Source organism: Phlebotomus papatasi, chromosome 1 (genome assembly GCF_024763615.1).
Source record: "Phlebotomus papatasi isolate M1 chromosome 1, Ppap_2.1, whole genome shotgun sequence".
NCBI classification, from domain to species: Eukaryota; Metazoa; Arthropoda; class Insecta; order Diptera; family Psychodidae; genus Phlebotomus; species Phlebotomus papatasi.
Genome location: NC_077222.1, coordinates 76,312,772 through 76,338,479, shown reverse-complemented (window position 1 = coordinate 76,338,479; position 25,708 = coordinate 76,312,772). Strand labels below are relative to the sequence as shown.

Sequence of the window (25,708 nt, the reverse complement as noted above, 5' to 3'; positions counted from 1 at the left end):
CTATTTGAGTCAAATTACTTCTTGTTTATCAACTTTACGATTTTTAAGTTTTCCTTTTTAGTGGTGGATCAAATCGGTAGATTACAATAGATGTGAATATGAGGGATCGTATCTAAAATGAAGTTTCCTGGAAAATATCTGAAAGAAGCAGTCTTCTATATGCGATCGATGAATCTGAGTCAAGTTTGTGAATTTTGTTCCACCCACAAAAAGTGCCTGTTCAGCCTAAAAGATTTTTACATAAATCTGATTCCTAATAACCCTTCTACCCTTTGTGATAGTAGTTTTTCAGAAAAGTGATATTAATTCTGCACAATCGTATGAAATATTGCACAGCAAAATTACAGTTTTGGACCTGTTTTTATTTTTTGTTTCCTGAAACTAGGAAAAAAGGATTAGACTCTCAATTTTTTCAGGAAAGATGGGATTTAAGGTTAGCTATTACAATATATAGCCATATGTGAGATTCATAAAGGAATATGGGAGAAATATGAAGTGTCTGAAGGTAGCGTATGTGCGAACGATCAAAGCCTCCCCCTACGTAGATATCTCTTGGAATTAAATCCAAAGTTATTAAGCAGGAATCATTTTTTTATTTTTATTTTTTTGAATTACGTAGATATCTCTTGGAATTAAATTCAAAGTTATTAAGCAGGAATCATTTTTTTAATTTTTTTTTCGAATTACGTAGATATCACTTGGAATCTTGGAATTAAATCCAAAGTTATTAAGCAGGCATCAATTTTTTATTTTTTTGGAAACACTTAGATATCTCTTGGAACTAACTCCAAAGTTATTAAGCAGGAATGAATTTTTTTTATTTTTTTTCGAATTACGTAGATATCTCTTGAAATTAAATCCAAAGTTATTAAGCAGGAATCAATTTTTTTTTAATTACGTAGATATCTCTTGGAATTAAATCCAAAGTTATTAAGCAGGAATCAATTTTTTTTTGAATTACGTATATATCTCTTGGAATTAAATCCAAAGTTATTAAGCAGGCATCATTTTTTTTTAATTTGTTTTTCGAATTACGCAGATATCTCTTGAAATTAAATCCAAAGTTATTAAGCAGGAATCAGTTTTTTTTTTAATTACGTAGATATCTCTTGGAATTAAATCCAAAGTTATTAAGCAGGAATCAATTTTTTTTTAATTACGTAGATATCTCTTGGAATTAAATCCAAAGTTATTAAGCAGGAATCATTTTTTTTTAATTTGTTTTCGAATTACGTAGATATCTCTTGGAATTAAATCCAAAGTTATTAAGCAGGCAGCATTTTTTTAATTTTTTTGGAAACACTTAGATATCTCTTGGAACTAAATCCAAAGTTATTAAGCAGGCATCAATTTTTTTTTATTTATTTTTTTTTTTTTTTGAATTACGTAGATATCTCTTGGAATTAAATCCAAAGTTATTAAGCAGGAATCATTTTTTTTTAAATTTGTTTTTCGAATACGTAGATATCTCTTGAAATTAAATCCAAAGTTATTAAGCAGGAATCAATTTTTTTTAATCACGTAGATATCTCTTGGAATTAAATCCAAAGTTATTAAGCACACCGAGAAAAATGTGGATGGTAAAATTTACCATCCTCCATACAAAATTCTAATGGCCGGATAGTAAAAAAGTCACCCAGCAAACGCGATATTAAATTGGACTGTCAAAAATTGTAGAATCTATTGCATGGATAGTAAATTCTAATAGCCGGATGGTAAATTCTAATATCCCCGGATATTAGATTTTACTACCCGGATGGTAAATTTTACTGGCAGGATAGTAAATTTTACTAGCCGGATATTAGAATGAAAAATGTCGGAAAAATTTATTTTTCCTTATTTTCATTGATTTTTGGCCATTGTTTGAGGGCTTGGGGCCCTTCCTGGATGACATTCTCTGTATTTCAAGCCATTTTGATGCGTGAAAATCTTTTTCCAACATTGACGACTCAGCAGAGATTTGAACACGCGACCTTTGTGATGACAGTCCAGCATCTTCCAGCTGCGCCACGAATTGCTACAATGTATTCAAAGCATATCGGGAACCGTTGCATCAGCACCCACGATATTCCAAAATGACATTCTAACAGCAGGATGGCAAATTTTATTGGCTTGGATAGTAATTTCAATCCAAATTACTATCCTCCGTTAAAATTTACTGTCTTCCAGTTAAATTTTAACATAAAATATGCGGCCAGTAAAATTTACTTCCCGGATATTAGAATCTAAGAGAGGTCAATGTAAAATCTAAAGGAGGATAGTAGATTTTACCATCCGGCTGTTAGAATTTACTATCCATAGGATAGTAAATTTTAAAATGTCAAGATGGTAGATTCTAAAGGAAAGTATCTATGGAGGATGGTATTTTCTACTATCTTTTGAGGCAGTAGAATTTAAAGACACGATTTGTAGAAAATACCATCCAAATTTTTCTCGGTGCAGGCATCATTTTTTTTTAAATTTGTTTTTCGAATACGTAGATATCTCTTGAAATTAAATCCAAAGTTATTAAGCAGGAATCAGTTTTTTTTTTAATTACGTAGATATCTCTTGGAATTAAATCCAAAGTTATTAAGCAGGAATCAATTTTTTTTTAATTACGTAGATATCTCTTGGAATTAAATCCAAAGTTATTAAGCAGGCATCAATTTTTTTTAATGTTTTTGGAAACACTTCGATATCTCTTGGAATTAAATCCAAAGTTATTAAGCAGGCATCAATTTTTTAATTTTTTTTGGAAACACTTAGATATCTCTTGGAATTAAATCCAGATTTAATCTAGGATCCCAGGATCTACCAGAAACTGTTTTGCCTCAATTCTTGCTTCCTCTCCGTAGACCATAATAATTTTGTTGATTGTAGGCCGTGATTTTCCATAGAGCTTGGAAATTTTTATTATTGATTAGCCATTACATAAACTCTTTATGATATCCTAAACAAAAAAAAAATATAGGTGGTTTTTTTCACAGAAGACCTTAAAACATGTTAATGATGATACTCGTCTTGGATGACAAAACCAAAATGAAAATGTTGAATCACAGTGAAGACATTTTTTGAAAAATTGTTGAATCACTATTAAAGAAGTTCCCAAGCTTATCGGCATATTAGCTAGTTCATTGCATGCAATTCTTTTTAGGCAAAAAACGTGGTAGCGAAGTTTGCCCGGAAAGGTTTTTATTCATACATTCCTGTTTCTTCGTGATTTTTTTAGCCAAAAGAAGGCTTTAATCACACCTCAGCCATCGGTTTTACTGGAATTGATCCCCAGAGACTTTTTCCTATTCCTAGAACTGAAAAGCTTCTTTAAAAGATGACGCTTTGGCACGATTAAGGTTATAAAAGATCCCATCACTAGAAGAATTCGAAGCCATTTCAAAAAATGAATAACAGGAAGATTGGGAAAAGCTTAAAAGCACAAGTGCATTGTATCTTTTAGAGGAATTACTTAGAACGGAAAAAAGATATTAATGAATAAATTAATATTTTTCGAAAAAAATAAAAGGTCATTTTGTTTTGTTTTTTCTTTAGAACACACTTCGTATATATACAGTGGCGACAATTTAAGTAAGGACAGTGCCTCTGAATCTCTTATAGGTGACGAAAATTACATTTGCTATATAGATATATTCTTATCCTTATAACAAAAGATAAAGGCACTAATATAGAATGATTTAAGCTTAAACTACTTTTTCAAAATTTTTATTTTTCTATATATAAGTATCATTCTAAACTTATTACCAAAATTCACGCACCAAAATTCGCGTAACAAGTTAAAGAAATACCGTGGGTTTTCTAAATTTGAAAAGAAAAAGTCAAAATGTGTGAAATAGTAAAGATTTTCTCTAGTTGACTAAGTACTCTATTTTCGTTTGAAAAGTCGACCATGGGTGAAAATGTAGCTAATAAAATTCTTTATCAAACCCACTCAACAGATTGTTAGGGACAGTCCTAGTTTTAGAGATATTTTTGATTAAAGTTGCTAAAAAGTTCGATTTTTCCATGTTTTCTGACATATATGATACTACAGCGCCCCTGGTGTCAGTTTCACGAATTCCATCCATCCATTATCGGGCGTCTAAAGGAGAACAAATGTTCCCATATTAAGAAATAAATTGGTTCAGCAGAATCGGAGATATAGGTACCCTACCCAAATATCAAAAAACGGCAAAAATGGTTTTGCCTAGATAGTTTTACCTAGTTTTACCTATTGGATACCGGTATGGCATAAGTATGGTCCCCCTTACTTATGTCTTACCACTAGGGCATATGTATAGAACACATGTAATGTATAGTTATATCTCAGTTAATTAAGGCATATGAGTATTCCTTACATAGGCCCTACATGGCTTACATAGGTTATAATTAACCCTTACTTTGTTATAAAGTAAGGCTCACGTGTAGCTCATGATAATCTTATATAAGGTATTCTTGTAAGCTATATGTATTCTATACTTGTAATGTGTAAGTCAATATTACAAAAATAAGAAGACAACTTTCGTCCTTTTTTAGTGGTAATACCACCCACCAACCACCTCCCACCTCTCTACTATTATTGTACAGAACTCTAGCTACCAATCTAACACATTTTTAGTTGGAGAAAAACTTTTCCTTACCTTGCCGTTGATGAGATTCGAACCTGCTATATTCCGTATACGAGTCCACTGCCTTAACCATTGAGCCAATGCCTATATGAGATCTACTACGCAAAGTTTCCTCATAAGGTGCGTCTCATGAGTGAAATGTATGGCATACGTGGGAATGAATTTGGAATTTGGAATAATTTTACTGGGAACGTAGTACCCGATCAGTAGAACAAATAATATTATAAAGTTCTGTTCAAGGGAGGATACGTACTGAAGTTACATAGCACTGAATTAAACTATTTATTAAATTAAAAGGAGAGTTTTCCCTCGATATCCCCCTTTCCTAAATCCTACATATATGAATGTTATTGGATATATTACATTAAATAAATTTCAATATTTTGATAAAACAGTGTTCCCTGTTCAATAGGTGTTCTTTCCACCCTACCTCCTCAAAATCAAAAATTTTAGTATAAGAATTTTATCTTACCTTATTTGTTGATTCCGGCCAAAGTCGCTAGGTTTTATCGTTTTCCTAAAAAAAAAACACGATAAAATAATCAAAATTAAATGTGCAACTTTAAATAAAATGCTTAGAGCAAAAAGGGCCTATTATATTTGTATTTCCCTGTTAAAATTATCAAAAAGCTAACTCTTGGTCTGCGTGACAATTATAATGTATAATTAAGGTCAGGCTTTTGGTCTTAATGTAAAAAAAGGTAAAAATCGTAAACTACGATAACATTATCCAAATATTATTTTTTTGCACAAAGTAAAAAAAATAGAAATGAAATTCACGAGGATTTTTGGGGTTGAGATTAGGATCTTTTGAGCATGTCTTCAATCGTAATACCAAGTTTCAGAGACATGTAGATTCTGTAATATAGGGTGAAATTACTAAATTAAAGTGGTTTTGCTTTAATAACGGTACATCGTAGGACTTTTCGAAGATTTTCTATAACAAATTCTATATTACCTTAACAAAAAATTATAGGGACAATTTTAATGAAAAAGTTGATTAAAGTCATGGAAAAAAAGTTTGACGAAATCTTAATATTGAAATACGAAATATTGAAAATGAAATTTTACACATGCGCTGTGCTTGTATACTTTTCTTTTTTATACCCCTAAACAACTTTCTTTATTCAAACAATTAATGCGCAACTGCACAACCATTTTTTGGAGCATATAGATTAATTTTGCAATTTTATTTCTTTCGGTCCCAAGTAACAGTTTGCTCTATGTTTTCTTTTATCTCCAAAATTCAACTAGTAATAGAATTTGCACGCATTTTGAATTACAAGCATCCTGGGCTACAAACACTTCGAGATCATTAATAAAAAATCTTATCTACCATAAGCTTAATTGGGGTTATCACTGCTTTTTAGCAGAGTTTTTACAATTTCAGCTTCTGTGATCCGATGTGAAAGACGACCTTTTCAAATCAGTAGACGTTTTGAAACTCACAGATAACGAATATGATACCCGCTCAAAATCGATGTGTTTGGCCATCCGTCCGGTTTTCCCAAGTAGTGTAAATGGTGAAAGAACGGAAAGAAATATCGACACTGGTTTTCGAAAAAGATCATTGACATCATATAATGATATCAGATCCATGCCTAACCCCTTCCGCCATTTTGAAACACTCCCAAATATTATTTTCTCAATTGATCAGTTTCTATGCCATGGATCAATCTCTCAAATTTTAGTATGTTATAGCTTGGTCTCAGTTTTCAGTTTTACTTGACAGAATTTGATCATTTTTATAATTCGGAAAGCTCTCGTCAGACGCTAGAACTTGTTCGATACACTAACTCCATCCGATTTAATCAAAAGTCCGAGTAATCGAAAAATCGATTTTTCGAAAATGTTTTATCTTTTATCTCGGAACTTCTATTTTAAAGCTGTTGTAGCTGAAATCAAGACATTTTCAACGATTGGTCACGCTTTGCTCCCGCTCTTCCCAAACCTGAACTATAAATGAAAATAACTTGACCGAACTATATTTTTGGTATTTAAAAGCGTTTTCGTTGAAATTTTAATATGTTATGTCTGAGGTTAAGGCATTTCAAATGATGCATGGAGTTTTGTTTTAACCAAAAAAAATTAAAGAAAACGCGAATTCACTCCAGTAATAAAAAAAATTGGATATTTTTAGAATAAGTTACGGAACACTTTTCACAACCGAGTGAAATATAATTGTGTACATTTAAGGGGCATTTCAAAAATGATTTTATAAATTATCTTCCAATAGTAAAAGTGATTCACATGAAAAACTTTCAGTCCATTGTTAATTAAACTGAAAGCTCCTGTAGGTCACATCGTCCCTAATCAACCCTACTGTACTTCGACCCTTACCGAAATTGACTAGATTAGACTCTATCTTTGATGTTTAATAACCGATATCATATCTTCTGTATGCAATCTATTTGAAATGACAAATGGTCAGTGATAAGCTCAAATAAACTTACTTTAGCTGAGATTTTTTACAGGCAATCTAAGAGTACTTAAAACTCGAATTGCTTGCAACTTAGAACGCATGAAAGTGCGACTGTGAGTTGAATTTGGTTTATTATTGTTTTTGGTTTTGTGTTTGATTCGGTTGGTGTGTTTCAATTAACATTTATAAAAAGAAAAAAGATACACAAACCTGTAAAATCTTAGTGTCGTCATATTTATATTGATGATTATTACATGGCACACGTCCTTTTCTCTTCACATTAGAATCTTACTCTGAAAATTTAAATGAAAAAGATGCTCGTAATTGTATGAAGACTTACAATAAAATAATTTTTTTTACTGCAAAAAAATTGTGTCGTCCAAGAACGTGTTAGCGCTTAAGCTTCCACTTGGGGTAACAAAATTTCTCACGTTCGGTAATGCCTGAAAATCCTGTAAGCTAAATCGCTACTTTTTTGCTGCTAAACGGGAAAGTGAGAGAAATTCAGTGAAAGCTGAAAGCTAAGCTGCGCGAGCAACACCAGGAAAGGATGTAAAGTGAGAGAGAGAGACAGTTTGGGCTCTCGCGTCGCGAGAGAATTTTCGTTCACATTCCTGGAACATTCTAGAAGCGTGAGCCTCAGTGCAAAAGGAAATGGCGCAGCAAAAAATAATTCAAGTGCAATTTCTCATTGAAAAGTGTTTTAAAAATGTAAAATTTAGTGGCATATTAAGCTACGAGAACTTGGAAAACAGTGATGAGTAATATAAAAGCAAAATATTTAAGTTAGAAAGGTGAAAAAGCTTTTTTTGTTGCATGGTGTATAACGCTTACGATTTGTATACAAATTTACCACACCAAGTGGAAGTCCTTCTGGCGCATCCCAAATGTAAGCGAATTCTCTCACAAATTTTTTTGAGTGAAGGCTAAGAAGACCCTGATGAACTTAAAAAAAACTAAAAACCTAAGCTAGAAAACTTTCCCGGTATCAGTCAGTTCGGTTTTTCGAAGTTAAGAAACGGTTGATTTAGAGTTTTTGAAATTAATTTTTCCTCGCAATAACAACGCTCTAAATATGACCGCCTTTACTCGATCACGGCCCTTAAAGACGAGACACTTTTTTTGGACTGAAAATCAACAATAAAAATTAAACTGGGAAACATAATGAATGATAAGTCTTACATCTAACCTTGGAAAGTCCAACAGAATCTGATTCGGTGTATTTTGTGCCTCTATGAACGATAGGGACAAAAATAGCCCAAAAATTGAAGTAATTTTTCTGACAATACCAATGAATAATATTTTTCGCTTTAATGAAAAATATTACGTATTAGTATTGTAGTTTTTATTGCCAAAAGGGTTTTGCTTAAAAAAATTGGAAGTATAAAAAATAATTAAAATCATTTTTCAATATGAGAATTTAAAAATTCGTCATTTTTAAGCTTAAATATTTACTACATAGCAAATAGCTAGAGACTTGTAATAATATTCTAGATTACTCCAACCTTCTACTTTACAATTATGTGCAAACATAAGAAAAAAATAACTTTAGGTAGTCAAGAAAAAATATTTTCTTTATGGGACACCGGTGTTCCAATCGTCCTTAAAGGGTTAAAGAAATGTCAAAAGAAATTTAACAATTCTCTGACTTAGTTTAAGTTCGTTATGTGGACATTACGGGCGCTCTATAGATAAATATAAGTTAAAAAACAAATAACCTCGATTATCTCAACTCTTCAAGAACCGATAAGATTAAATTCTTGGGCAAAATCGTAAAAAAAACATTCCGGACTACACTTCACTCTTGATCTTTTTGTCTGTTCATCAGAAACCGAAATATTTTAGTTTCAATAAAACAAATGGCATGTTTCACGAATTTGCCTCAAAATTTCTGCATTACTGTCACCAACTTTAACTCTAAATTTGCATACATTCTTAATTAGCTGACATTAAGAATATCAGTTACATTAGATAAACTAAGCTGATTAAGGCAAGTGTGCCAAATTTCGGCATAATTGTATGCAAGCGCCAAAGTCTAAAGTTTGAAATGTAAGTATTTCTAATACAATTTTTTGTTACTTCTTCTTAAGGAGTGTTTCTTGGAACCTTGTAGACAGTTTATCGTCTTTATTTTACCTAAAATCATTCTTAATGCATTTTAAAATAAATAAAAACGTAGACATAGATTTGGAGGCCTATTTCGGCCACCTTCATTCTCATAGTTCCTTGCCATTCTGGAATTCTTCCAAAGTCTTTTTCACATCATCTCTAAAAAATCATAGAAATTTCAGAAACAAAAAGTGGCCGAAATTGCAAGCTGGCCAGAATTTGGTACACTTACCCTACTAGTTTTAGCTGAGATTCTTTACAGTCTCAGCTTTTGTGGTATGAGGTGAAATCCAACCTCGACAGATCGAACTCAAATTATGGATCTACACTTTTTAACACTCATAGATCACGAATATCATATGCGCTAAATATCGATTTTCGTAGTCGGCCCGGCCCGTATCCTAACCAACCGAAGTATATCCTTTTCTGGAGAGAGAACGGAGAGAGATATCGGTTTTTGACAAAGGTTAATGTCGATAGGGCTAATAAGAAGTTGGTGATATCAGATCCATTTCCCCACGCCTAAAGATTTTTAAAATCTTATTTGTTTCTACCGCCGAGAACAAATTGCTCGACACGATTCTTTACCTCCAAGATGCAATTCACAATCGAATCTTCAATTATTTCGAGTTGTAAGAGCTCCGAGTTGCACGCATTTCGAGGTCGCCTGGTAAAGAATCTCAACTAAGCTTATCTGGGATTAGCACTAATCATTTTAATTTCATACCCAAACATGATTTTCATGCCAATTATTTATAAAGGATAAATTAGAAAAGACAAAATAAGAAATTAAAAGTAAATTTTATGGTTTTAAAAATCCATCATCTTTTTTTTTTTGAAATAGCATTTTTATATTCATATTTTGATAGTCTTAAAAATTGTTTTAATGATTTTTTTTGTTTTATCCGATTTTACAAAAAAAATTCTAAAGAGGTTAAGAATAACAATAATTTCATATTTTTGGCTTCTTAGAATCGTTACGAAGTAAAACGAGGACAATATGCTGAAATATGTGAACAAGATTTGGCAACATTCGAAAGCATTGTCGGTAAAAATCATCTTCTTGTCGATTCTTCAGAAGTAGAACCATACAACATTGACTTTATTCGGTGTGTACGTGGCTACAGCCGTGTAGTACTTAAGCCAAAAAACACCCAACAAGTATCCGAATTACTAAAATACTGCAACACTCGTAAAATAGCTGTTTGTCCTCAAGGAGGCAATACGGGACTTGTTGGTGGATCTGTTCCGGTCTTCGATGAAGTTATCCTGTCTACTCAATCCATGAACGAAATTGAGATGATTGACGAAATTTCAGGGGTTTTGGTGTGCCAATCAGGGTGTATTTTGGAGCAATTAGAAGAGAAGGTACACGAAAGAGGGCTTTGTATGCCCTTGGATTTAGGTGCTAAAGGATCATGCCATATTGGCGGAAATGTTTCAACGAATGCAGGTGGACTAAGGCTTCTTCGGTATGGCAATTTACATGGATCAGTACTCGGAGTTGAAGTGGTTAAGGCAGATGGAACTATTTTGGACCTAATGTCGAACTTTAAGAAGGATAATACGGGCTACCATCTGAAACATCTTTTCATCGGATCTGAAGGAACACTTGGTTTTATAACAAAAGTTGCAATTTTCTGTCCAGCCTCTTCCAAAGCTGTTAATGTTGCATTTCTTGGTAAGTACGAACTTTCAACAAAAGCAAATTGAATAAATTAGTCTTAGTTACGGGTTACGGTTAACATTAATTATATACAAAATTTAACCAATTAAACAAAAAAAGACATTTCTATTTGTCGTAAGGATGGAGAACACTTCGCTGTAACATTTTGTAGAGGAAAGCTCTGAAGCTTTGCATGATGACAGTTTCGTTCATATATATTTAACTTTACAATATCATCATCCGAACCTTGGAAGCCCTCCCCTTACTCCTCAATTATTGTATTTTTTTTTAATATTAAAATATACTTAATACGTATTAATTAAATACACATATACCGTAATTCCCTACCACTTTCTTTGAAGGAGGAGGTGACACTTACATTGCCACGCCCTCTAAAAAATTAGACACACCTCCTATAAAAATGATGTAATAAAAACCTAATTACACTTTTTTATAATTGCTCTACAAGAAGATATATGTGAACGAAGTGAATTTTGTAAAAATCGCGTAAACTGAGGTTTACATTTTTGATATATTTATAAAGTGTTGTTGTAATGGGTGTTGGCTATTATTTCATGGGCGGAACTTTTTACCCCAGCTCCTCTCTATAGTTTTAATAGTGATTGTTGTAAGATCCAAGAAGAGAAGGATATTTTATTTACATTATCGAATCTGTAATGTTCTTAAATTTAATGATTGATAAAGTAAATGTTGAATTTTTATGCAATGTCAAGCCACTTAGATTCCAACAAAAATTAATTTGAAGTAAATCCGAAAGGAATTTTAAGTTTACACTGTGCAATAAATTTAAGCTTTTTGTCAATGTCTTTATTAAGAGAAACAACCTTTTCAGAAGGTTTTTTTAAGAATCTTAAATCTGAAATTCGTCATTTTTTTTTCTAAAAAAGCGGATTATTATAAGTGTTATAAGTACTACTCTTTTTTGAGTTCAAGCATGAAATGCTCAAGTGAACTTTTTTCAAAAATCCTAAAAGAACTTAGAAGATAAAAGATGAAATATTTTTAGTATACAGATATAAAATTCAAATAAAATGTTTAACTTTTCAATATTAAAAATATTTTAATAAATAGGTAATTATGTGTATATCGTAGTAGTTTTAGGAGAAATTTTCTGAGATCTAATAATGTGAGATAACCTTCTAGAGAAAAGCGTTGAAGCTTGATTACTCGATAGCTTTTCATTCAAGTACTGAAATTTTCCATCTATTCACAAACGAGAGGTCTCATTGAATGTTATTTTAACTTTTTAAAAAACATTTGAAGAGCTTTAAATTAAAACTCACAAGTGAAAAATTTTAAAATTACGTCTTGCAAATTCAGCTTTAAATAAAATTTGCACACCTTGGAAGCCGTTATCAAGCATTTCGCACCTGGAATATCCAAACATAGGCCTATCTTATCGGTTAATTTTTAATTTTCTTTTAATTTTTTTGCAAATTACCTATAGGAGTTAACAGATAAATTTACACCTCATAATTTTAAAAACTCTTTTATTATGTTATATATTTACGAACTTTATTATTTATTCCATTAAAAATTAATGAATTGGTATTATACTTCATTCTTTTTTACCAAATTAATTTAAATGAGATCATGGAAGGAAACGTAATTAGTCCTTTTTTTAAGTGAAATTTATAGAATTTCTACAGACATTTGAAAATATCACTATTAACTTTTTAGAAAGACTGGGTCATATACATTCTTCAGTGACCACTCATATACAGTACACTTATAGACATTTCCTGGATATTGTGAAAATAGTCAAAATCAAATCCAAAGTTTAATTAAAGTTTTTTATTTAGTTACAAAATATATTTGCCACTACTATTTTATTTGAATTATTCCCAAGAAAGTGTTAAAACCGCGTTTTTTCAATTTCTTCTTAAGAACATAGCATAGATGCGTTACATTAGCTAATAATATAATTTAAATTAAACGATTGAAAAATGCCAAAAAATTATATTTTCCAAATATTGAAAAGACAAGGTAAAGTACCCTCACTCGACCGGGTTCCTCGATTCAACCGGTGTGGATCAATTTTTGAATATTTGATGGTCAAATTCGTCAATTTCTATGAATTTGCCACTAGTTCGTATTATTCATGGAATAATTGACCTATTAATGTTAGATCATACGCAAAATATTATAGCAAATATAAATAAATTGAATAAATAAATCTACCGGTCGAGACGAGGAACCGGTCGAGCGAGAGCAATTTCCACCTTTCAGCCTCCAGAACCAATTTTCTCAACAAATTTTTGCGTTTCAGGCGATTTCTGACAAATGTCATCACGCTGTTTGTCCGTCTGTCCGTCCAGCTGTCGCCAGCTCTAGAGGCCAAACGGTTTGAGATAACGGCTTTGGACCTAAGGGGGGCCCCCCATAAGTCGACCCAAGGATCGTTAACATGCCCATCATTTTCCATCCACCCCTCCCCTTCCTCTCCAAAACCATATTTTTTTGGGGATTGTTGAACAACGCGTCGTGCAATTGTTTTGTTTTTTGGACACGTTTTAAATTTCCCAAGCGGACATTCGACCATGTACGAAAACACCGTTGAATCATACCTAATAACGGTTTCTTCAAGGTTAAAAGTTCAAAAGAGAGCACATTCATCAAGCGAATGGGATCATGTTTGGGCTCGTTGGAAAGGTTTTAGAATTTTCTATAAAACTTAACCGCTTCCAATCGGTTTATAACCGATAACTAATCTTTATTCAAAATTCAATTATACTACTATTAAGGTGTACTTTGAGCACTGTTTTGAGTGATTTATAAATCGGTTCAAAACGATTCTAAACCGGTAATGAAGGTTAAGTAATTTTTCGCCCGAAAATCAATTCTAATTAGAACTATTTTGCGATCTTTTGAGTGATTTATGAATCGCTTTAAATTGGTTGATAACCGGTAAACAGTAGATGATGCGAAAGTACTTTTGCGGTATAGCATCTAAATCACGAGTTCGAGCACTTCTCAAAGTCTGGAACTCTTTGCCACTCCTTTTCTAAAGGCAGCTGAGAGCCGTTCAGTTATTTTATTTAGTTGCACAATTATTTTCTAAAGCAAAAATACAATATAGGCAATACAAGAAGTTCCGCTTTCAAAGAAATTATCTGGACCGAGAAAAAGCCTCTCAGGCTTTTTCTCACTCCAGAAACAGAAAAATTGCATAGGGGAAACTGGGGCACCACCAAACACGGGGTAGCACCAAACACTAATTTTTATTTCTAAACTACATGGACTATCTCGACCATTTCTTCAATGGAAAAGCATCCCTATAGTGCCTATAAATTCCTATAGCTCTTATCCTCTGAATTCGAATATCCGATTAAACAATCGCAGTGTTTGATGGTACCCCGTGTTTGGTGGTGCCCCAGTTTCCCCTACCCACAGGAGAGCTCTTTGGAATAAGTTACGAAAATGCCATAATGTATGCAAAATATTTTCGGCGCCAATTTTTTAGCCTATTTTCAGCGCCAACGGTTCATAAAAAAATATATTTCAAATTTGTCGCGTGAAAACATTTGTATACATTTAGGGGAATTTCAAAAATTATTTTATAAAGTAGTGTAACAAGTATAAAGTAGTCTCACATGCCCCTATTTGCTTTGTTTAGGGGGGGGGGTTGTGAGGCACCTTTGAATTAGATCACTTGTAAAATATGGCTTTTTTCTTCTATTTTTAAATAGAACTAGACCTTACCTATATAATTTTGCTTTATAATTCGATTGTGTAGCTGAGTTGCATGATGATAAGGTTCAATTACATTTAAAAATAAGAGAAAAAGTCTATTTCAAAGCTGCTCCAATTCAAACGTGCCCCACTTCCCCCTAAAAAGAAGAGGATTCGTAATAAAAAACATTAAAAGGTTATAGATTATCCTCAGAATATTTTCCCTTGTATTTTTGAGAATTACCACAAAATTCACTTTTAGAAAAGAGCTAGAAAAGCTGGAAAAGCACATATTCCTTCAAGATAGAGGAGGATTGTCTTAGGCAAGGTTGTTTACACAAAAAAAAATTGAATAATTGTTCGTATAAAAAAGAGCATTTTGTAAGTCTCCAATAGGAAGACTTACGAAATGCTCGTGTTTTTGTTTTTGTTTACCCCCCTCCCTTACCTTTCCTAAGGTCTTAGGTCACATGAGGTCTATTTTGAGCAGTTCCTGATATACAAAGTGGTCAAAAAAAAAACTTAAAACGTTTAACAAAATAAATACCTGAAATCATATCTTCATAGCACTCAACACATTCGCTACCTTTATTAAACAAAATTGAATAGATACCACTGACACAAAAGCTTAACACATTGTTTGCTGTACTCTACGAAATGGTCGTAAATCGTATAACCCACAAACAAGTTCGTAAAAGTTTGTACTTTTTTCGCAAACATTGCTCGTAACATGATCATTTGAGGAGCATTTTTTGTACTGTTACGAACATTTTACGAACAGATGTTTGTAAAAGTACAAAAAATGCTCGTCAAGTGATCATGTTACGAACAATGTTTGTGAAAAAGTACAAGCTTTTAAGAATTTGTGGGTTAGTACGTTTTACGAGCATTTTCTAAGTCCCCAACAGGAATTCACGAACATTTACGAACAATTTTACAATTTTTTTTTCTTTGTATTTTATGCTCTTATTACTGCTCGAACTCTACGGAGAGGAGTAGTATATATAATCCCACGAGTTTTTCACCCCCCCCCCCCCCCCGGAGACCACTTTTGTCAACAAATCTTCACGTTTCAGGCGATTCCTGTGAAATGTCGTCACGCTGTTTGTCCGTCTGTCGCCAACTCTAGAGGCCAAACGGTTAGAGATAGCGACTTGAGACCTAAGGGGGACCCCCATAAGTTGACCCAAGGATCGTTAACATGTCCCTAATTTTCCACCACCTCTCCCCTTCCCCTCCAAAACTATGTTTTTTGGAATTGCTCGAAAACGCGTCGTGCGATTTTTTTCACTTTTGGATATGTTTTAGAGATTACCCAGGCGAACATTCGTCCATATACGAAAATAGCGTTGAATCATTCCTAATAACGGTTTTTCAAGGTCAAAGGTTAAAAAGACACTATAGAGCGCATTTATTAAGCAAATGGGGTCATGTTTGGGGTCGTTGGAAAGGTCTTGGAATTTCCGACAAAACTGAACTGGTTCCAATCGGTTTTGAGTCGGTAACGAATCGGTTCATAACCGATAAAAAAATTTTATCTGAAAATCAATCCTATTACCTTTAAAACTATTTTGGGGGGTCTTTTGAGAGATTTATGAATCGGTTCAAATCGGTTGAGAACCGGTAAACGGTAAATGATGCGGAAGTACTTTTGTGATATAGCATCTAAGTCACCAGTTCGAGCATTTCGCAAAGCCTGGGACGCTTTGCCACACCTTTTTCTAGATAATTAAAAAAAAAAAAACATGTGTAGGGTGAGTGTGCCAAATTTCGACATAGTTGCATGCAAGCGTCAAAGTCTCAAGTTTGAAATGTAATATTTTAAATTCAAATTGATTTTTTTTTTATTCTTTCTTCCTAAAGAGTGTTGCTCGGAACCTTGTAAAGAGTTTACCGTTTTTATTTACTCTAAAATCATTCTTAATACATTTTAAAATGAATAAAAATATAGACATAGCCTTGATGCCCTATTTCGGCCACCTTCATTCTCATAGTTCCTTGCCCTTCGGGAATACTTCCAATATCTTTTTCACGTCATCTCGTTTATCGAAACTACATTTTTTGTTATTCTTTTGCATTGTATAATCTCTAGAGTACGTAAAATCTAAAAGTTCATGGAAATTCGAGGAACAAAAACTGTGGCCGAAATTGCAAGCTGGCCGGAATTTGGCACACTTACCGTAGATATTGAAAATTTGAGGAGGAAAAATAAAACTTCAAGAATTCAAGAAAATTTTTTATTCCAAATAAAACTTATTAATAATCCTCTAATAAATAATAACGCTGAAAAAATATTATTTAAGGCCTGGAGAACTACGAAAATGTGATGAAGACCTTCTTGCTGGCCAAGCAACAATTGGGCGAGATTCTCTCTTCCTGTGAGATGATCGATGCACAATCATTGGAATGCAGTACAAAACCTTTCAACCATTCATCCCCAATCCCAGAATATCCTTTTTACATGCTAATTGAGACATCAGGAAGCCGAGTGGAACACGATGAAGAGAAATTGCATGATTTCCTCAATAATTCAATGGAATCGGGAATTGTTCTCGATGGAACAACGACGAATGAATCCAGGAAGATGAGGGTAAGTTGATTAAATGATTTTCTGTTATCGGATGATTTTAAGGATTTAGTACTTGCAGGATATTTGGCAACTTAGAGAAAGAATTGCCCCTGGAATTCTTTATGATGGATTTTGCTTTAAATACGACGTTTCAGTGCCCCTGAAGCATTTCTACGACATTATTCCGGCGATGAAGGAGCGCGTAGGAAGTTTGGCAACAAAAGTCTGCGGATATGGGCATATTGGTAAAGTTTTATGCTTTTTTTTAAATTAACAAACGGATTAGGAATATTGGATTTTCTCTGTATTTTCAGGTGATTCCAATTTACACCTTAATGTGAGCTGTCCGGAATTTACTCAAGAAATATACAAATTGGTAGAACCATTTGTTTATGAGTTCACGAGTAATTTGAAAGGCAGCATAAGTGCAGAACATGGAATTGGTTTTCTCAAGCCCAATTACCTAAAATACTCAAAGAGCCCTGAAGCCCTGGACTTGATGAGAGAAATGAAGACCCTTCTGGATCCCAATGGAATCCTCAATCCCTATAAAGTCTTGCCCAGAAATTTGTAATATTTTTTTTATAATTGTTAAATAAATTGTTATGGTTTTATTTCGGAAATATTAATATTGCCTAATATTAAACCCTTTGTGAGGAATTACTCAGCATAAAATGAGAATGAGTCACGGTAGTCGGTAGTCAAAGAAAATATTGTTACCTAAAGAAATGCTGTATTTTTCCAAAGTTTACTCTCGAGTATAGTTCAACAATGCTAAAGATTTGAGTTTATGATTACTTCATCACACTTTGTATCATCTATGTTGGTGTCTTCTTTTTACTTCTCAATTACCAGCCTATCGGTCTTGTACAGATCACCAATTAGAGCCTGAAAGATAAGATTCCGTGAGTTAATTCAAGTTTCCGGATAACCTCACAAATATTTCACCTGTCGCCGGATTACTTGGAGATTTTCATCAGCATATTTCAATTGATTCTGTATTGATTGGGCATCTGAGAGATCTTTATTATCTCTGAAAGCATCCTTTATCCTTCGCCTGGCGTATTCTCTAAAATTAGTAGGAATATCAATAAAAACAATTGCTAATAAACAATGAAGTTTTTTAAATAGACTTTACCTGTAGTTGTAGGAGGAGAATTTCTGAGATTCCCTCAGCATTGTCTTGTAGAGGGATAGTACTTTGGATTTAGAACTCATTACCACTGGATTTCTTATGTATTTCACCGGAAAAATGCAAATTGAGGAACTGATAACAAAACTTACGAAATTGACATTTATTTTTCTGCGCCGTTCTTTTGTACATAACCTCACAATCCACGGTGGTGAATATAAAAAATCGTTTTTTGTTTTACTTATTGTAGAATAGAATATAAAACTTGATGATTCTGATAAAATATTTCTCAGAAAACAAGTGAAATTGATAAAATATCAAACAAAGCAGTAATACATACTGAAATTTTTATTTTATGGAGAAACAAGGAAATCGTAAAAAATGCCGGTGGAGGCTCCACAATTTTCATAAATATAAAATAAATACATTAGCCGTACTCACTATGGCGTTGTTATCTCGTAATCTCCGTAATCTGTTATCTTGTTATAATTTTTCATTTATAAAATACATTACGAGAACATAACGAGATAACGAGGTAACGATATTACAAGATAACAGCGCCATAGTGAGTACGGCTATTATAATTGCACATTTTTGATATCTTATATTAATTAACAATATATTTTTTATATATTTACTGTTATAAAATAGAAACTTACCAAAGATAATCATATTTTCTCGAGATTTTCACTTTTACTAAAAAACACAAAATCAAATGCACCACCATTAAATTGCAAAATGCAAGGCCCACTTTTTGAACGCAAAAGTGCAATATTTTGTCCCAAAATTTCGATATTCGAAATTTTTAAAAATAACCGCCATGAACTTTTGAAAACCACTTTATTTTTCCCAAAAAAGCATCCACTTTGTGGAAAGTGCGTACAAAAATAGCCAATGGGTTATCACAAAGATTCGCTGGAATAAGTTAGTGTCCCCTTGTATCCAAATACTCCCAATTTATTGTGACATTTTATGCCTGGTATGTACTGGCAGAAACATTTCCGCCAGTTCCTGTCCAATTTGTATGATGGAATGTTCCCTCCTGACCAAGGAGTTCGTAAGTGTGGGCACCAAAGTAATCCCTCTGGGCCTGCAGAAGGTTTGCCGGTAGACGATCAGATCTGTAGCCATCATAGAAGGCAAGGGCAGCTGAGAGAGCTGGCACAGGAACACCCCAGAGAACAGCTTTACTCACCACCTGACGCCACGAATCCTGGCACCGAGTAACTTCCTTGCGGAAAAAGTCATCGAGAAGGAGATTCGTGAGATTGGGATTGCGTGTGAAGGCCTCCTTGATATTTCCCAGGAAGACACTGCGAATAATACATCCACCACGCCACATCAGAGCAATTCCTCCATAATTGAGGCGCCAATTGAATTCCCGGGCAGCTTCGCGCATCAACATAAATCCCTGGGTATATGACACAATCTTGGAGCAATACAGAGCATTCTTGATGTGCTTGAGAAATTCAGCACGATCACCAACAGATGCTGATCCAGAAGGACCCTTCAAGTGGCGACTGGCATTAACTCTCTCATCCTTCAGGGCTGACAGACATCTCGAGAAAACTGCTTCGCCAATCAAAGTCACCGGGACCCCATAATTCAAAGCAGCCACAGCTGTCCACTTTCCTGTCCCCTTCTGACCAGCAGTATCTCGAATTCTCTCCAACAAATACCCCTTGTCATCCTTGAAATTGAGAATATCCCGAGTGATCTCAATAAGAAATGAATCCAATTCACTACGATTCCATTCATCAAATGCCTCAGCCATCTCCTTTTGACTCATTCCCAGGGCTTTCATCAGATCATAAGCTTCGCAGATGAGCTGCATGTCTCCATACTCAATCCCATTGTGAACCATCTTGACAAAATGTCCAGCTCCTCCGTCTCCCACCCAATCGCAACATGGTTCCCCATCAGCTTTGGCACAGATCGCCTGGAAGATGTCCTTAATCAGAGGCCAAGCCTTCTCATGACCTCCAGGCATCAATGATGGACCATTGCGAGCACCTTCCTCGCCACCACTCACTCCCGAGCCAACAAAAAGAAGCCCCTTTTTCTCCAATTCCTCACAACGTCTCGTTGTATCCTGATATTCAGAATTCCCACCATCAATGATAACATCTCCTGGTGACAGAAGGGGCACCAATTGCTGGATGAAGGCATCTACAGCACTGCCAGCTAAAACCAAAAATCAAAATTAATCAGGCTCTCTAATTCGTCTTTTCTTCTTATTCTGTGTAAGCGGCGTATCATAAATAAAAAATGATAAGATATTGTTTTAGCGACAAATAACCCATCTTAATCTCTAATTCCACTTCTAAGCTTATCCAATCAGAATAACCAATAAGTTCATTGATATTATAATCCTTAATGGTCCTCTCTTTGTTATTTATTATTTTAATCGTACCATTTGACAAAAAGTTAATTTTATCGATTGATGATTTTGATATTTATTTATTTTTATGAATGTTTTTTTAATTTTTTCAAGGATTTCAAAATAGGATATTGGTCAAAATAGGTCTTAAATGGCCTCTACACATTGGGAGCAATTTTTGTCAAAAATTGCTTTTTTGAAGGAAATTCCCTGCAGCGTTGTAGGGGGAAACGTCAAATTTCTGTCAAAAACGCAATTTTTGACGAAAATTGCTCCCAATGTGTAGACACGCCTTAAGTGTGTCTACACATTGGAGCTGATTTCATCAAGAATTATTTCAAAAATTCTTGAAAGAAAAATTCCTATTTTTAAAGAAAGGATTTTTTGAAGAAAAATGCCTCCACATTTAGGTTTATTTTCCATCAATTTTTTTGACAGATTGCTACCATTCCTAAATCTCTTGGTCTTATAATAGTTTTTCGTGAAAATTTGTTTTTTCACCTAGAAAAAGTGATAAAAGAGTTTGGTGAAGTTCCTTGGGATAGTAGGGTAAATTAAGCTAATTCAAAACCTGCTCCAAATGGAAATTTATCGCTACTTCAAATGGAAAGTTCATTGTTTTCATGAAAAATTCAATACTAAATTATTGTATTTATATATTTTCTATATCACAGTTTCATTATTTAGTTAATTTTGCTCCAAATAAAGCGAAAACCATTTAAATTCACAAATTTTAATTTGGTAATTTCACAGAAAAATTAAAAGTGTACCTTTTTCACCATCGAATTTTTCATCGATCGATCATGTTTTCCAATGAGAAACACAATAAGGTGACTGTTGTTTATTCGTTTTGTTTAACATTAACTGTCATATTTCTGGCTAATTTTAGTTAAATTCAGTGCTATTCTTTATTGTTAACGGTACGTGAAGTTTTCAAATTAAATAATTACCTATTTCGTGAACAAAAAGGGTTTTTCTGAAGTGTCTGCAAATGTTTCAATAGGAAACCCCGGAAATATGATTTTTTTTGGAGAGATTTTCTTAATGTTTTAGATGGGAAAAGAGAAAAGACCAGGAATAAGAACAAATCCTGCACTCAGGAGCAACTCAACAAGGTTTTGGAAGTCTTTCGTCGCGGTTTCAGTTACACTGTTTGTCTCCAATTAGAAACTTTCCCTTGTCTCCATTTGGATTAATTTCTTTCCAATAGAAGCATTTTACACTCGCGTATTTTTCTTGTATTTAAGAAGTTTTGAAATTATATCTAAAGAATTTTCACTAAACAGTAACATTCTAGAAGAGTCAAGGAGCAAATTTATGTAATTCTCTTCAGAAAAAATATGAACTTAATGTGTCGAATCTTCTGTCAAAATTAAAGCGTCTGGAAATGGTTTTGAATTAGGACATTTACCCTAGAGCACTACCTACGGATAAATAATACTCCCTCCGTTCTGAAATAAGTCGTATGACTTATTTCGGAACAAGAATTTTTTCTAAACGTACGACTTATTTCGGAACGGAGGGAGTAGCAAACTAGCGTATTTTTTAAAAATTTGAGTTGAATATTAATGTATTTAACCCTTTAAGGACGACTGGAACACCGGTGTCCCATAAAGAAAATAATTTTTCCTGATTACCTAAAGTTATTTTTTTCTTGTATTTCTATGTAATTGCAAAGTAGAAGGTTGAAGGAATCTAGGATATTTTTTGCAATTCTCCAGATATTTGCTATATAGTGAATTTTTAAGCTCAAAAATGACGAATTTTTAAATTCTCATATTGTAAATTGTTTTTAATTATTTTTTATACTTCCAATTGTTTTTAAACAAAACCGTGTTGGAAAAAGAAACTACAATATTCAAACATAATATATTTTTGATTAGAATGAAAATTATCAGTCGTTGGTATTGTCAGAAAAATTACTTAAATTTTTTGGCTATCTTTGTCCCTATCGTTCGTAGAGGCAAGAAATACACTGAATCAGACTCTGTTGGCTTTTCGAAGGTTAGATGTAAGACGTTTCACAAATTTTGTTTATCGGTTTCATTTTTATTGCTGATTTTCGGTCAGCGAAAACTGTCTCGTCATTAAAGGGTTAAATGATTTAAAGTTAAAGCTAATGATAAGCCTAGATCAGCTTATTGTAGGCCAGATTCTTAATGTGAGCAAACTCGGATTGCATGCAAAATCGGTTTGGAACTATAAAAGAGAAATATTATACAGCAATTAGGAATCAAATTTCTGAAAAATTGCAAACTTTTTATTTAGGGGAAACTGGGGCACCACCAAACACGGGGTACCACCAAACACTAATTTTTATTTCTAAACTACTTGGACTATCTTGACCATTCCTTCAGTGGACAAGCATCCCTATAGTGCCTATAAGTTCCTATAGGTCTTATCCTCTGAAGTCGAATATCTGATTAAAAAATCGCAGAGTTTGGTGGTACCCCGTGTTTGGTGGTGCCCCAGTTTCCCTTAAATCAAAATATCTAGGATGTAAATGAACTGACAGAAGGATGATAGTGGAATATAGACTAAATCTCCTCTATAATTTTGCTCCAAAACTTGATCATATCGGTTTCTTGGAAGCCGATCAAATAAAAAAATTCTTAAGTCGATCGATGACCCATAACCCGAGATATAAGGCGTCAAAGTTCGAAAATTGACCGGTCTCTATCTCCGGTTCTAATCGACGTTTTGACCTAAATTTTGGGTTTTTGGTTTCGTCTCGATGAGCACTTTCAGATGAAAGTTTAAAACTTGCCACAAGTGGCACTGCGATAGCGTCAAAATTCGAACTCATTTTTCCCACTTCCCAGAAACACCATTTGTGCAAGTTAATCAAATTTTAGAGTGTTGTAGTCTAGCCTATGAAGTTTCCAAGTTTTATGGACGAGAAGGTCAAAAATCGGGGGTCAGAAAAAATAACTTTTTCTGACTTTTTAGAGCAGAGGTGTGAAAGAAACCGTTGAAACCGAATTAACGTCAAAATAAGATTGTTATAGTAGCATTTTGACCATTGACATACATGTTTCATTTGACGTTAATTCGGTTTCAACGATTTCTTGCACACCTCTGTTTTAGAGCAAAACTATCTTTAGACGACCCTAGGAAAAATTTCATTTTTGGGTTACCGGTGACCCAATCGTCCTTAAAGAGTTAAATACAACCGGAGATATGAGAACTTCGTAAGACCAACGCTAGGAGCGCCAATGTCGAAAAAACCAATTTCATATTACATACATAAAAAACTCAATTATCTCGACTCTGTCAACCGATTTTGATAATTATTTTGGCACAATTGTAGAGGGCATTTATATCTCCAAACCAAACATAATTTTTTGCTCAGATTATGCCATCTGCCCGATTTTGACTTTTTAAAGGGGTAGCTCTATAATGTATTAAAATTTGTGTCCGATCTATGCCATAGCGGAGCTAACAATCAAAATGGCGGAATGAGGGGTGGGGGGTGGGGGGTTAATGCACCAAGTTGCAACTTTCACCCGATATATAACCTTCGTCGAAAACCGCAAGTCGATATCTCTCTTGTTTAGGAGATATTAAGCTCCAAAGAGCGACCGGACCGACGAACGGGAACGGTTTTTAGCCATCCATATATTCGTGATTAGAAAGTGGCCAAACACATTTTGGCAAAGTTTAGGGCCGATCGGAGGACATGAGATTTTGTTACGATTATAGTAGGTGCGAGTGTTAAGAATCTTACCTAATATTGAAGAAATTTTTAAATTACGTCAATTAATTGAATTTAAAAATCTCAGTTAATTAGTGAACGCAGTTTTATTCTGCCAAAGAATAAATCTGCTCCTTGGAACTCCTTTGACGTTCTGGGATATTTTTCTTAATCTAAAAGATTTGATATTTCGTGTTTTTTAGATCTTCTTTAATATTTCTTTAAATTTAATAATTTGAATATAATCCCTGTTTTTTATCTCTTTGGTACCGGTAGCTTGACTCTAATGGCCCCTACACACTAAAGAAATTTATGTGCATATTGAAGAGTTTTTCCTACACAAATGTATGGAATTTGCTTCAATATGGACATAAATGTCTTTAGTGTGTAGAGTCCATAAGCCTCAAAACATTTCTTCAAACCATCAAACACCGCAAAAAGTTAATACGGTTTCTTCTAAATTACATTTTTAAATTACTTTAAAATGATCCACGACGACGCACAATTGACTGGATGAGTAAATTACCTCTGGGCATGTTTATGAGATGAAATTAATTATGTTAAAAGATTTTCAGAGATGTGCCAGTGTTGTGCAGAAAAAGCGATGTGGTCAGTCGCGATGGGACTCATGTATTGACTTTCACGTGCTCTCAATTCGAAAGGTGACAACCTTCAGCATAAGCGTTAAATTACAGGTGTGGAGCAAATTCAATGCTTTTGCTCTCTTTGCGGTCAAACTTGGGGGTCAGGCGAGAGAGAGAGCTTTGGAGCCCACGAGGGAACGATGGAAAAAATCGCGAATGTCGCAAAACGCTGAGTCAGAAAATGCATGCAAGATAGGCCAATTGAACGATAATGGCTGAACGTGACTGATAAGGATTTATATGCGATTTACCTTTTACAAGGAGCATCACTTTGCGGGGTGTCTTGAGCTTGGACACCATGTCCTGGAGGGAAGTGGCTCCGATGACCTTTGTTCCTTTGGCCTCATTATTGAGGAACTGCTGCACCTTGTCAACGGTCCTGTTGAAAGCACAGACCACAAATCCATGGTCATTCATATTGAGGATCAAATTCTGACCCATCACGGCCAAACCAATCAGGGCAATATCAGCTTTCCTGAAAAAAAAATCGAGGTTTTTCAGGGCTGTTCCTCTTTAAGATTTTAGCCAACCATCAAAAATACTCACTGAGCCATGGTTATTGACTTTAAAACTCCTTGTGGAAATAACTGGGCACCCAAGAGGGAATGTTTTGCTAAACTAATTCACTCGCGAAGTGTTGTAAAAGCACCAGAAAACTGGAGTCTTCGGAGCGTGGAAATGTTACGAGATTTTGACTTTGCCGACTGGATCGGAGGTCAACCGAAAATCTCCGATGCCGGCACGAACTGACTTTTCGAACATTCCCGGCCACAATTTGAATAATTCACCACACTAACG

The 25,708-nt window shown here is 34.0% G+C and overlaps 3 protein-coding genes across 6 annotated transcripts in view; 1 reads left to right on the top strand and 2 right to left on the bottom strand.

Annotated features, from left to right (window-relative positions):
* The window catches only part of LOC129803416 (D-2-hydroxyglutarate dehydrogenase, mitochondrial), a 121,628-nt gene extending 103,945 nt beyond the window's left edge, over nt 1-17,683 (top strand). For all 4 annotated transcript variants that reach the window (XM_055849966.1, XM_055849973.1, XM_055849946.1 and 1 more), the window contains 4 exons: nt 10,105-10,813; nt 16,795-17,081; nt 17,140-17,305; nt 17,375-17,683. In XM_055849966.1, coding sequence (XP_055705941.1) covers nt 10,105-10,813; nt 16,795-17,081; nt 17,140-17,305; nt 17,375-17,634 — 1,422 coding nt within the window. In that variant the 3' untranslated portion in view covers nt 17,635-17,683. The remainder of the gene's footprint in view (nt 1-10,104; nt 10,814-16,794; nt 17,082-17,139; nt 17,306-17,374) is intronic.
* On the bottom strand, nt 16,794-18,386 carry LOC129803834 (LYR motif-containing protein 4). The gene is made up of 3 exons (XM_055850649.1): nt 18,199-18,386; nt 18,009-18,129; nt 16,794-17,948 (listed from the first exon to the last, which is right to left on the bottom strand). The coding sequence occupies exons 1-3, from the start codon at nt 18,276-18,278 to the stop codon at nt 17,898-17,900; spliced, it is 252 nt and encodes an 83-aa protein (XP_055706624.1). The 5' UTR covers nt 18,279-18,386; the 3' UTR covers nt 16,794-17,897.
* A 629-nt stretch (nt 18,387-19,015) lies between these two features.
* LOC129803586 (6-phosphogluconate dehydrogenase, decarboxylating) lies at nt 19,016-25,653 on the bottom strand. The gene is made up of 3 exons (XM_055850280.1): nt 25,457-25,653; nt 25,162-25,385; nt 19,016-20,376 (listed from the first exon to the last, which is right to left on the bottom strand). The coding sequence occupies exons 1-3, from the start codon at nt 25,462-25,464 to the stop codon at nt 19,163-19,165; spliced, it is 1,446 nt and encodes a 481-aa protein (XP_055706255.1). The 5' UTR covers nt 25,465-25,653; the 3' UTR covers nt 19,016-19,162.
* Between the last annotated feature and the right edge of the window lie 55 nt (nt 25,654-25,708).

Coding starts and splice junctions, on each gene's coding strand:
- LOC129803586 (XM_055850280.1), bottom strand. Junction 20,377..25,161: donor AGTGATGCTCCTTGTAAAAG/GTAAATCGCATA, acceptor TTTTGGTTTTAG/CTGGCAGTGCTGTAGATGCC.
- LOC129803834 (XM_055850649.1), bottom strand. CDS start 18,278: ATGAGTTCTAAATCCAAAGTACTATCCCTCTACAAGACAATGCTGAGG. Junction 18,130..18,198: donor TTCTCCTCCTACAACTACAG/GTAAAGTCTATT, acceptor TACTAATTTTAG/AGAATACGCCAGGCGAAGGA. Junction 17,949..18,008: donor TCCAAGTAATCCGGCGACAG/GTGAAATATTTG, acceptor CTTATCTTTCAG/GCTCTAATTGGTGATCTGTA.